The sequence below is a fragment of the Ictalurus punctatus genome, chromosome 13 (assembly GCF_001660625.3).
Source record: "Ictalurus punctatus breed USDA103 chromosome 13, Coco_2.0, whole genome shotgun sequence".
In the NCBI taxonomy this organism is placed as follows: domain Eukaryota; kingdom Metazoa; phylum Chordata; class Actinopteri; order Siluriformes; family Ictaluridae; genus Ictalurus; species Ictalurus punctatus.
In genome coordinates, this window is record NC_030428.2 from 11,497,886 (window position 1) to 11,510,495 (window position 12,610).

A 12,610-nucleotide genomic window follows, 5' to 3' on the forward strand; every position below is an offset into this window, starting at 1 on the left:
TGGGACACTTTCAGACAAAAATTAAAATGCCTAAATTAAAAATAGATCATTTTTGTCCCACATTCCAAAAGTACATTTCAATTAACTGTGCTTTGCTATCCATTTGGCCAATTTTGGCCTATTAATAAACCAGTCTCAATAAACCATCCCTTATAGTATGTGCCTAAACTCAACCATATTTGACCCAAATTTATCTGCTATCTGGGATTTCACCATCAAATGTTCTGCCACAGAATATTTACTAGCAAAAACACCTGTGTGACACTAAGGCAGGAAGTAATAGCTGATACATGAGTGGTGGTGGACCATTCTAGTGTGCAATGTTGCTTGCACAAATACGATCTGCATGGAAATCTTACCTGTGGCCTCATCACAAAAGTGAAATAAGCAAAACAACATCTAGAAAAAGATGCATTTTGCACTGTGGCTGTGGGACGATTGTTAGGCTGTGGACTGATGAAGGACTTACAATGTAAAAGCTGAACTCTTTGGTCACAATCATCAAAGGTGCCATATGTTTGGAGAGAAATATTAGTAGCATTTGATGAAATTAACACCTTGACAACTATTAGCATGGGCTCTATCTATCTGTTTTGAGGTTGTATGACAGTTAGTGGTACAGGAAATATTGCACAGGTAGATGAAAGAATTGATTTCAGTAAGTATCAGCAAATTTTGAAAGCAAAACTGATCAAGAAACTGAAGTTAAAAGATAAAGTTAAGTTGAAAAGATGAGGTTGACTTCTACAATAGGCCAATGATCTAAAACATACCTCAAAATCCACCATGAACTCCTTTAAGAACAGCAAACTAAAGCTTTCAGAATTGCCCACACAGTCTCCTGACTTAAACTTTCATTGACTTAGATTTTCAATGAAAATTTGTGGGTAGAGCTTAAACATGCTGTGCATGCAAAGTGACCCAAGAAAATCTCAAAATTAGAAACGTTCTGCAAGTGCGTGAAAATTCCTTAAACAAGAATGGAAATATGTTTGCCTGTCACATTTACTGTCAATTTTTAAAAAGTTAATCAAATATAAAATAACTGTGCACCAATATTTGCAGAAATATACTGTAGGCACCTGGCCAAAAGTTTGTGGACACCTGACCATCACACCCATATATTTTACTGAACATCCTATTCCAAATTTAGTTCCCCCTTTGCTTTTATTGTAACCTCCAATTGTCTGGGAAGGCTTTCTACTACATTTTGGAGTGTGGCTGTGAGGATTTGCTCCTTCAACCACAAGAGCATTAATGAGGTCAAGCATCGATGACCGTAGTTATTTCTCTAAATATTTTGGCCTAGGAGCAAGCTCTCTGTTTTGTTCAATGGGCAGGGTATATAGTGTCTGCTTATGTCTTAAGAGATCCAGTCCATGTTTTTCATTATAATGTACAACAGCACAGGTTTAACTGTCTAACTAACATTCATGGTTGTAGTTTGGAGGGAGTGGCTTGACAGTCAGACCACACCCATCTTTTCTCTACACTAAAACTGTAGGAGCTTCCAGAAGGAATCAGTACACACAGAAAAGTGTTTAAAGAAGCTCTCTGCTGAGCATTGATCCTCTATCCTTGTATTCAACATAGGACTTGCATTATGGCTGTAATGATACAGCTCTTGAGCTTATGCTTACTGGTTCTGCTTGTGGGTGAGTGATGCATTCTTAAAAGCAGTTTTATGGCTGGTGTGGCTTTAATGGAGTTAAAATGTTAAACATGTTAAAACTGATAGATGCGGACAGCAGAAGAAATGTTAGTAATCCTATTAAAATGTGTTCTACTCGCAACCAAATTGTGTTTGACCACCAGTTTTTATTTACTTTACTTAAAACCTGATAATAAGAATGTATATTCTCCTGCCTTAGATTAAGCAAAACAATAGCCGAACCATGTTCCTTTCGAGGAAGTCTAATAGCTAGGATTTTATTTGGAAAATATTTATTATTTTATAGTATGTGTGCTATTATTTAATATTATTTCTGCTTTCTGTTTCTGGAGCTCTGTCCTCTCCTCTTATGCCATCAAATCTCCATTATGTCATTTTAATTTTGCAATGAAACACAATTGGATGTGATTAAAGAACAACAGTGATCGTTGGTTATATTAATAGCAGAAAGTGCTGCACCATGCCAGAGATTTTAGAAATTAAAAAAAAAAAAATCTCTATATTGCGACAAAGAATAGAATCCATAAATGACATAACCCATGGTCCCAACCTTAAACAGTGCAAGGAAGCCTGGAAGGGTAGAATGTAATACTGAAACTGTAGTGTCTGGAATAAAACTATTCAGTACCTTTATTATACTTGTATAGTCCACTGGATAATTAATCCCTCTTTTGGGTTCACTCGGATTGGTGTAAATCTTGTTTAGACATTTTTAGACTCATTTTTGGTGACTGTTCAGGTAGTATTACTGATTTGGGTGATGCACAGAAAGGTATGTCATGGATTTTTTAAAAATACTGTAACAACTATAGTATTTTTTTTCATGTTGCCCTCTTTTTTTAAAAGACAAGCTCTTTTTCTATCATTTATGTTTTTAATTCTAGCTTTTGGCAAACAATTTAGTATCAGTCTGTACCTGATTCAGCTCATTAACAGGCTTCAAAAAGCTGAGAATGTCTTTGCTTGGGTTAAAGTGCATTTCCTGGTCTGTATTACACCGTGCCACGTCTGCATAGTGACAAACAGTAAAACTTAAACATAATATTGATGTGATAACCGAACATAAAAAACATAAAATGATTTAAAAAAAAAAAAAGTAGTCATAAAGTATGGCTTAAACAGGACCCAAAGAAAGGATAGTCACAAATAATTTATTTCATTTATAATTCTTGATATCTATGTTTGTGAAATGAGAGACAACTCCCAACTGTCCAATGAATTATTACCATTTTTTCCTAAACAAGACAAAGTTCAAGATTTTTTTGACTGGTGATTGTTCTTCCATTGCCTATAATGATAGCTGATTGCCTATTGCCTATAACTATAGCTGAAATGATTTAAAGTAGTCTTACTCTACATTCTAATGAATACAATAACATTCAGTAAGGCAGAATGAATGTGCTCTGACAAATACAGTAAACATCCCTGCAGTAGTGCCATTGTTCCTGCTAGGATTCCGATTCTCAGCAAGATTAACAGAATTGTGTACATCTACAAAAAGGAAAATAAAACAGTTGGTGTATGCATTTTGGCACTCACATAAAAGTCCAATCAATGTAACGTAGGCAAATAATCTCCCACTGGAAGTAGGTATACATTTTAAATATGGAAAAAGTACTGAGAGATTATACTTAAGTGAAAGTAAAGATAATGTGCCAAAATGTTACTCAACTAAAAATGAAACCATCCAGCCTGGAAAATATAAAGTGAGAAAAGTTATATTAAAAAGTAAACAGGAAATGTTTTACCTGATAATAGTGAGGCAATTAAGAATTAAAGATCAATTAATTAGGTAATATCATGTTTTTGTATGCAAAGTGCATATTTTTACTTACTTAAAGGTGTTAGTTTGAAAGCAACCACACCATTTTACCTGAACACTTTGTAGGTAAAGCTTGCTGATTGAAGACTGGAACAATCACCGGGTGATTTTTCCAGTTTGGGCGAGTCTGTGCCCACGATAGCCTCAGATCCTCACTCTTTGCTGACAGGAGTGGAACCTGATGATCTTCTGCTCATCTCACCAATTCACTTCAAGTTTGGATGCTTTGTGCATGCTGAGATGCTTTTCTGCTCACCACAGTTGTACAGAGTGATTTTATGAGTTACAATATCCTTCCTCAAAGCAATCTGGCAATTTATCTCTGATGTCTCATCAGCAAGGTGTTTCCAAAGTGTACATTAACCGAAGCTCTTGACCTGTATCTGCATGATTTTATGCATTGTTCTGCTGCCAAATGATTGAATGAATGGGTAATTGCGTAAATGAGAAGGTGTAGAGGTGTGAACGGTGAATGTATAATGTGAAGTTATAGTTCAGAAACCTCAATAGACCCAAAATAATGCATCAATAGAGAAAGTGAGCAGATTATTAATGTTATTCTGTAGACATGCTATGATACTCTCACAACTTACAACACAGGAAATACACCAGTTTGAACTGATAAACATGCCTGAAATAAGATACTTTAAACAATAAAGTGAAGAACAAAGCTACTGAATAGTGCAACTGACAAAAACGTTTTAAATATCTTTATTATTATTTTTATTTAATCCACACTAATTAGGTAATGAATTGACCAATCAGCTTCTTATATATATTTTTCACTGAAAGGGGGAGATTATCACAGAGTCCCTATCCACAGTTTTGTTTTGTTTTGTTTTGTTTTCCAAATAAAATGTCTCATGCACTGTTTCTTTGACTTTGCTCATATCTGTTTTTCTTTCTCCTCTCTTTTTGCTGAACTATATTGTCAACTTTGAAGAGGGAAGCACACAAACTAACACTACAACTACACCAGGTAAGGCAGAATTGGGACTCCATGTAACTGTCTTCAACATTTTGGAACATTATTGCTCACATTTAAACTCATTTCAATCTGGAAGAGTGTTTTCCCATTATTGAGATACCTGGCTGGTGTCTGTGCCTCAAACCCTACTCTTTACACATCACTTGTCAAGAGTAAATGACCAGCAAATAAAATGTCCCATGCACTCTTTATTTGACTTTACTCATACCTATTTTTCTTTCTCCTCATTTTTGGTGAACTATATTGTCAACTTTGAAGATACAAGCACACAAATTACCACTACAACTACATCAGGTAAGGAAGAATTGGGACACCTTGTAACTGTCTTCAACATATTGGGAACATTATTGCTGGCATTTATTTTAACAGTATGAAGTATGTGAACCTGGAAGAGTGTTTTCCCATTATTGAGATACCTGGCTGGTCCCTGTGCCTCAAACCCTTGTTTCTCAGACAGCACCTGTCAAGAACTCCTGATCAACAAATAAAATGTCAAATGCACTGTTTATTCGACTTTACTCTTAGCTATTTTTCTTTCTCCTCTTTTTTTTTGCTGAACTATATTGTCAACTTTGAAGAGGGAAGCACACAAACTAACACTACAACTACACCAGGTAAGGCAGAATTGGGACTCCATGTAACTGTCTTCAACATTTTGGAACATTATTGCTCACATTTAAACACATTTCAATCTGGAAGAGTGTTTTCCCATTATTGAGATACCTGGCTGGTGTCTGTGCCTCAAACCCTACTCTTTACACATCACTTGTCAAGAGTAAATGACCAGCAAATAAAATGTCCCATGCACTCTTTATTTGACTTTACTCATACCTATTTTTCTTTCTCCTCATTTTTGGTGAACTATATTGTCAACTTTGAAGATGTAAGCACACAAATTACCACTACAACTACATCAGGTAAGGAAGAATTGGGACACCTTGTAACTGTCTTCAACATATTGGGAACATTATTGCTGGCATTTATTTTAACAGTATGAAGTATGTGAACCTGGAAGAGTGTTTTCCCATTATTGAGATACCTGGCTGGTCCCTGTGCCTCAAACCCTTGTTTCTCAGACAGCACCTGTCAAGAACTCCTGATCAACAAATAAAATGTCAAATGCACTGTTTATTCGACTTTACTCTTAGCTATTTTTCTTTCTCCTCTTTTTTTTTGCTGAACTATATTGTCAACTTTGAAGAGGGAAGCACACAAACTAACACTACAACTACACCAGGTAAGGCAGAATTGGGACTCCATGTAACTGTCTTCAACATTTTGGAACATTATTGCTCACATTTAAACGCATTTCAATCTGGAAGAGTGTTTTCCCATTATTGAGATACCTGGCTGGTGTCTGTGCCTCAAACCCTACTCTTTACACATCACTTGTCAAGAGTAAATGACCAGCAAATAAAATGTCCCATGCACTCTTTATTTGACTTTACTCATACCTATTTTTCTTTCTCCTCATTTTTGGTGAACTATATTGTCAACTTTGAAGATGTAAGCACACAAATTACCACTACAACTACATCAGGTAAGGAAGAATTGGGACACCTTGTAACTGTCTTCAACATATTGGGAACATTATTGCTGGCATTTATTTTAACAGTATGAAGTATGTGAACCTGGAAGAGTGTTTTCCCATTATTGATATACCTGGCTAGTCCCTGTGCCTCAAACCCTTGTTTCTCAGACAGCACCTGTCAAGAACTCCAGACCAACAAATAAAATGTCAAATGCACTGTTTATTCGACTTTACTCTTAGCTATTTTTCTTTCTCCTCTTTTTTTATTGAACTATATTGTCAACTTTGAAGAGGGAACCACACAAACTACCACTACAACTGCACCAGGTAAGGCAGAATTGTGACACCATGTAACATTATTGCTCACATTTAATCTCATTTCAATCTGGAAGAGTGTTTTCCTCATTATTGATATACCTGGCAGGTCCCTGTTCCTCGAACCCTTGTCCTTTTGACAGCAACTGTCAAGAACTCCTGACTAATTACACATGTGTGTGTCGACCGGGACTGTTCTACGATGCAAAGCTGAGATCCTGTAACCTAGGTTTGTTAGAATTCTCTTCTTTTTCCTTTCATGAATGTCTGCCTTATATTTGCCAGACAATAATCGTGTATTTTAAAAAGTTGATTCAGTTGGGGGCGGGTTTCAGATTTCATTGTATAGTTAATAGCAGAGATGGTACTTCATATTTATGCTTTTACATGCAATTTCATTCCAGCAAAGACTTTCCCAAGTGATATAAGATTTACAAAAATGGACTATAATTCAAATATGGCAGACAAGAACTCAGAAATATTCCAACAGAAAGCAAATGATATCCTTAAAGAGGTCGGTGCCTGAATTTTTTTTCAGTCTGTTGATTGATGCAAGTCCTTTTAAATCTATTCTCATACTATACATCTGCTTAAGCTGGCTAACATAATGTTCTAAGATATTACATATTTCAAAAATATTAAAGAGATCAAATGAACCTGTTAACATGGCTTTTTCTCATGTCTCCAAACTCGAACACAGATTAACACTGTTTTGACTAATACTGATGGTTATCTTGGATCCGTGGTGAAGAGTCTATCGTAAGAATATTTCTGCATATATGTGTAACTAAGAGGGATTAAGGTGAAATAATGCTTTGCATACAATAACTGCAATTACAAATAAGAGATTAAATTCTATTCTCCTTTTTTAAATATTGAAATTTAATGGATTGTGTGATTGTATTCCTTTAAGGCAAAACACATGATGAGTTGAACTGGCTTTGCAGAACACGCAGAACTGATTATTTAAATAAAAAAGATTGTTATATTTTTCATTACTGTGTCAATGTGCAGAAAAGGCAGTGTAATAGCAGATGTAGAGAATTTCTACAGTCCTTTGTCAAAAGTTGATGAAGTTACTGTACAGACGGAATTACGTAACCTGCCAGAAACAGAAGTCAAAAGTATGTCTCTTTGTGTATACCACCAACAATACCAGTAATCTCACATGTTCTCTTGTTTGTGAGAGTATGGCTTTGCTGTAAGTCTCACATATTTTGTCCCTCTCTTCAGTGAAGGATATATGCTCTACTGGATTCTGTGAAGAGACAAGCACAGATTGTGATTCCAAGACTGGTCTAGCTGAATGCAGTTGCAAGAATGGATACATAAAGTTGACAGCAACACAACAGGCTTGCTTTCGTAAGTTATACTTCATGTTTCCTAAACCTAATTTTAAAGACTTCAGGTAATTCAGGACATTACATTTCCATAATTCTTGATCACATGTCATTTTCAACACAGCCTGTCCCAGTGGTGAGAAAGCAGTGGGTTCTGAGAAATGTGAACAGTAAGTTTTGCACTTCATACGTATAGGAATGTTTGGTATTCAAATTGAACTCAAATGTAGGATTTCTGATGAGTGTCACTTTTTTTTCTGTGCAATTTGTCTTCATAGTTTGAAATTTATAAAAGTATTTTTATTATTAAGGTAATTTATGTAACATTGTTGTCTTTTTTTTTTTTTTTTTTTTTTTTTTTTTAAATTAGATGTCCTTTTGGATACTCTGGTTTCAACTGTAAAGAATGTAAGTTAACATAAAAAGTGATAAATTATTAGCACAGACTGTATTAAATATAGTATATATTTTATAAAAAGGAATATACATTATTAATATGAGTGACAGTCCCAATGTGAATATTAAACCTCTGCCTTTTCAGCGTACCTCTTAATTCTAGTTGTGGTCGCCTGTGTTTTGGGCATACTTCTTCTCGGCACTCTCATAGGTGCTATAGTCTTGTACTTGAGGTAAGAGTCCCTAGTTTATGTATACAAAACCCAAGCTACTCTATGTAATATAAAATTTTACATTATGGTTTTTGATTAACTTCATCCTAGACAGGGGCATAGCCAGGCCTTTTACAGCGGGGTGTCCAGGTTCTGATTTAACTGGGGTGGGACAAACTACTAATCAACATCCATATAACATTATATAATGTGGCTGTATGTGTATGGCCTGAATAGGATCACCATGCATAAAGGGCAACATTTGTTTGTCATCTAGAAAGCTACAAAAAAGTAAAAGCTAGCAAAAACATTCAGCTATGTCCCATGCAGTACATTAGTGTAAGAAATTCAATATAATTAGCTAATAATAATAAATAATGAATTGAAAAAATTACAGTGTTATGCCCTCAAATAATAAATATTGTTGACAGTTAAAAAAAAAAAAAAAAAGTTTGACCAATATTTGCTCACGTGTTAGTGATCAGGGAATAGTTTGCTTCTGTTAGCGAGCTAAACATGTTTGTTCTTGCACAACATTAAACGTATTGACAATTATCATTTTTGGACAATGATGAAATAAACTTTCAAATTTCCCATAGATGTTGGGACATGTAGAGAGCAATCCTTTATTATTCAAACTAGCCTATCACAAGCAGATTTACCAAAGTTGTTCAATTTAGCATCATATGATAACTGTACTGGCAATATAATAATATAATAATAATAACAGTAGAAGTAGTAGTAGTAGTAGTAGTAGTAGTAATAATAATAATAATAATAATAATAATAATAATAATAATAATAATAATAATAATAATAATAACTATGCTATTACTATAAGCCACCCCTTAGCTATGTCCATGAGCTTAGAGACAAAGTTATATGAGACAAATAATATGTTATTCCTGTTTATGTATTTTCCCTTCATAAAAGGTCAACAAAAGAGACCAAATCTCCAGGAAAAAATTCCCCAAATGGCAATCTTGAGTTCAATAAGCCTGCAGGAATTCCCAGGATCCCACGGGCTAACCCTAATGGTGGCTGGCAACCGACTAATCTGGAGATGGCAGACAGTGGAAGCAGAAACGCCCTGGTGACCAAGGACACAGATAACACAAGGGTAAGAAGTGTCTGCAGGTTATTTCATTCAGCCAAAAATGGGATTTTCTTAATGTATTAGAAATGCATTTTTTTGATTGAACTCAGTATGTTTCACAATGATTTATCGAAAGGCAAATGGTCTGTTCCAGATGTGGGATTATGCATACATTGATGATGCAAGGAGCCAGAAGAGCCAGACATCCTTTAGAACAGGATATGGAGCCTCAGGAGCGAATAACGGGCCCAAGGCCAACAGGAACCCCTACTATGATGCATATGAGGACAAAATGCGCCGATACTAATTTTACACACACAAAAAAAGACTCCATTTATTGATTTCTTCAGCAGAAATGGTTTGTCTTATAACAAGGTTGGCTCTATAGAATGATGCTATTAAAAAACATCTGTACAAATAGGAAAAAATATTTTAAGTATTAAGCCTTAACATTTGAATTTTTAACATTAGAAAGAAAGTCTTTTATTGAACTGTATGCTGGACAAAAACGAATGAACATTTCAATCAGAGTAGGTGTGTGTGTGTGTGTGTGTGTGTGTGTGTGTGTGTGTGTGTGTGTGTGTGTGTGTGTGTGTGTGTGTGTTTAAAAGTGAAAGAACATGAGACAGAGATGCCATGTGCAGCCACATGTACATACCTATAATGTGCTAAATGCTATGTGAATTTATAATGTTTTTTTTTTATTATTTGTTGTTAGCAAAGCTTTAAAAATCACACATGTAGTGAAATTAAAAATGGTGTAATTTATTATGTCTCATAGATAAAATAATGGTCAGTTTGGTTCACTGAGTTTTGACCCAGCAGATGTCACCGTTTCATGCAGTTTGGGCTTATTCCTTCTATGAATAACTGAATCAGGGCTTGTTGTTGTTGTTGTTGTTGTTGTTGTTGTTGTTGTTGTTTTGCTGTTCACATTTTTGTGTTTTCATGATTTAATGTCTAGGATTAATTTTAAGTACAGCCATTTCAATGAAATGTCATTTCATAAGAATGAAACTGACTGGAACATTATGTAAATTGTGTACTTTATCTGCAGATTCTAAAGGAATTGTATATAAATATGAGCAATCCAGGTGATGTGCTGCATTTTATACTCAAATTTTTAATGTTTAAATAATTAATGAATGCACAAAAGCAATAAAAATGATTATTAATAAAAAGAAAAAAGCAGTATTCATTATCATCAGTAATGATATAAATTGCATACCTGTGTTGAATAAAGTATTGGGTTTAACTGAAGTGAACTAAGCTTAATGACAAAATTATGACCCTTAATTTTTTTTAGGAACTGGTGTTCCTAATAAAGTGGTTGGTGAATGTATATGATAAGTCCATATTGAACCATGGCATTAGTGTACTGGCCTCTTCCTGGATCCTGGCAAAACTGAGTCACAGTATTGTCATTCACCATGAGTCTTGAAAAAAAGGCTGTCATAAAAGTGAATGTATTACTCATTTGATCCCATTTTCAGTTTTTGCAGTAGTGGACCAGTACACAATGGTGACAACAGCTTTAAAAGTACCATATCTTTCGGTTGTTCTGTGACCACAGCAGGGAACAGGGTAACAGCAGGGATGGACTGTACAAGGCTTAATGACAGCGTATCATTTAATACATTGAAACACATTGAACATACTGATTTCAAACTGTAAGAATCTCTGCCACAAACTGAAAGCATAAAAAGAAATATAATAAATACTGTAAGGAAAGGCTAAATACTTGCAAAAATCTCCTCTGCATTCCTTTTGCAGATTAAATCAAAGCTGATCTAATAAGTGATGGGAGACAAGCAGTTTCAGCATATCAGATACCAAGAGCAGCTGAAGTAGTAGAAAAGTTACGATTTTGGGTTTATGTTTGTGCAACATATTTAACCTAACCTGTATATGAGTTTTATTCATTCAGTTTTTTGAAGAACTACTAAAATGTTCCTACTGTAAAAAAAATAAATAAAAATAAAGCTTTCTTGATTTGATCCTACATCATACATGCTGCTATGTTAAGAAAGGACATGATGGTTGATGTACATTGTCTGATGACATTTATAATGAATAGTTTAATCCAAATCTCAATAATTAAAATTAAGATAAACTTTATTGATCCCACACTGGGGAAATTCCCTTGTTACAGCAGGAAACTGCTGCAGAGAAGATAGCAGATGCTGCCACAGTGTCATAGAAAGATTTTAGCAGTGTCCTGCACACACCAAAAGACCTCGGTCTCTTCAAAGTGGAGACGACTTTGGCCCGTTTTATACAGGACATCCGTGTTTGTGAACCAGTCCAGTTTATTGTTGAGGTGAACACCCAGGAACAACCATAATGTCTATAAGCAATGCCAACTTTGAGCTAATAGTTTTTATTTGGGGAAATTTCAGGAATTAAACGAGCTACAAAATAATAGACAAATTAATATTGTGCATATTAAAGAAAAAAGGTGAGTGTGTGTGTTCGTGGGGTTCCACATGGGGGGGTCTATGAAATTTCTAAAGAGGTCTATGACTGCAGAAAGTTTGAGAACCCCTCATTTAGATGTTTGGTTGTTTATAGCATGTGGGAACAGCAATGGGAAGAGCAATTTTGGAGCCATTCAGAGCTGTTTTAAGTGAAAAGCTAGAAAGTCTAGTCTGCTGCTTCACTAAACCACATGTAGTCACAGTTTATTCGAATAAGAGTATCCCATATTGAATAAAGAGATCTATTTTACACACATGCATGGTACAAAATATTATCTCTTGCATCTTCACAGTCTAGACGTCTGTGTCTAATTAGGCTAACGTCATAAGTCATACTGTGAAGGATAATAATTTGATACAGACAAAATGTGACAGGTTGAGATTGTGTAGATCATTTCCAAATAAAAGGACAGCCTGAGCGTTGATATTAATACTTCCCTAAACCAGTGATTTGTACAAAATTAATTAATTAATGTAAAGATATTTTGCATGGAATAGAATCTGTTTCTGACGAAAAATCAGTGATTTTTGCCTGACACACTGATTCACCTCACACAATGTCCGATGAGTCATATGGAAGTGAAAATCACTAAAGATTAGTGGGGGGTTTTAACCACCAGAATATTGAAGGGTAATTTCTTTCTTTCTGATTTGAAGGGCAGTAAGTAGTAAAGTACATGTCCACAGGCGAGCAGAAGCAGAAGTGTGAGCAGTAGTTTGACTCTGTAGGTAATCAGGTACAGTCTGTCAGGGTAAGGCTT

At 35.1% G+C, this 12,610-nt stretch overlaps 1 protein-coding gene across 5 annotated transcripts; it reads left to right on the forward strand.

Moving 5' to 3' along the window:
- Positions 1-1,539: 1,539 nt before the first annotated feature.
- muc13b (mucin 13b, cell surface associated) lies at positions 1,540-9,972 on the forward strand. Of its 5 annotated transcripts, XM_053685105.1 has the most exons (18): positions 1,540-1,655; positions 4,438-4,473; positions 4,741-4,776; positions 5,061-5,096; positions 5,364-5,399; positions 5,684-5,719; positions 5,987-6,022; positions 6,305-6,340; positions 6,438-6,557; positions 6,733-6,842; positions 7,029-7,087; positions 7,343-7,452; positions 7,562-7,690; positions 7,793-7,838; positions 8,039-8,076; positions 8,210-8,297; positions 9,210-9,396; positions 9,527-9,972. In XM_053685105.1, exons 1-18 carry the CDS (start codon positions 1,604-1,606, stop codon positions 9,677-9,679), a joined length of 1,344 nt encoding a protein of 447 aa, XP_053541080.1. In that variant the 5' UTR covers positions 1,540-1,603; the 3' UTR covers positions 9,680-9,972. The 5 variants fall into 5 exon arrangements, with proteins under 5 accessions (XP_053541080.1, XP_053541081.1, XP_017338067.1 ...); XM_053685106.1 differs by lacking the exon at positions 5,987-6,022; XM_017482578.3 differs by lacking the exons at positions 5,061-5,096; positions 5,364-5,399.
- The last annotated feature ends 2,638 nt before the right edge of the window (positions 9,973-12,610 follow it).

What these genes read in the sequence shown, in the direction of transcription:
- muc13b (XM_053685105.1), top strand. Translation starts at nt 1,604, where the DNA reads ATGGCTGTAATGATACAGCTCTTGAGCTTATGCTTACTGGTTCTGCTT. An exon ending in AACACAACAGGCTTGCTTTC is followed by an intron (nt 7,691 to 7,792) that starts GTAAGTTATACT and finishes TTTTCAACACAG; the next exon opens with CCTGTCCCAGTGGTGAGAAA. An exon ending in GGTTCTGAGAAATGTGAACA is followed by an intron (nt 7,839 to 8,038) that starts GTAAGTTTTGCA and finishes TTTTTAAATTAG; the next exon opens with ATGTCCTTTTGGATACTCTG.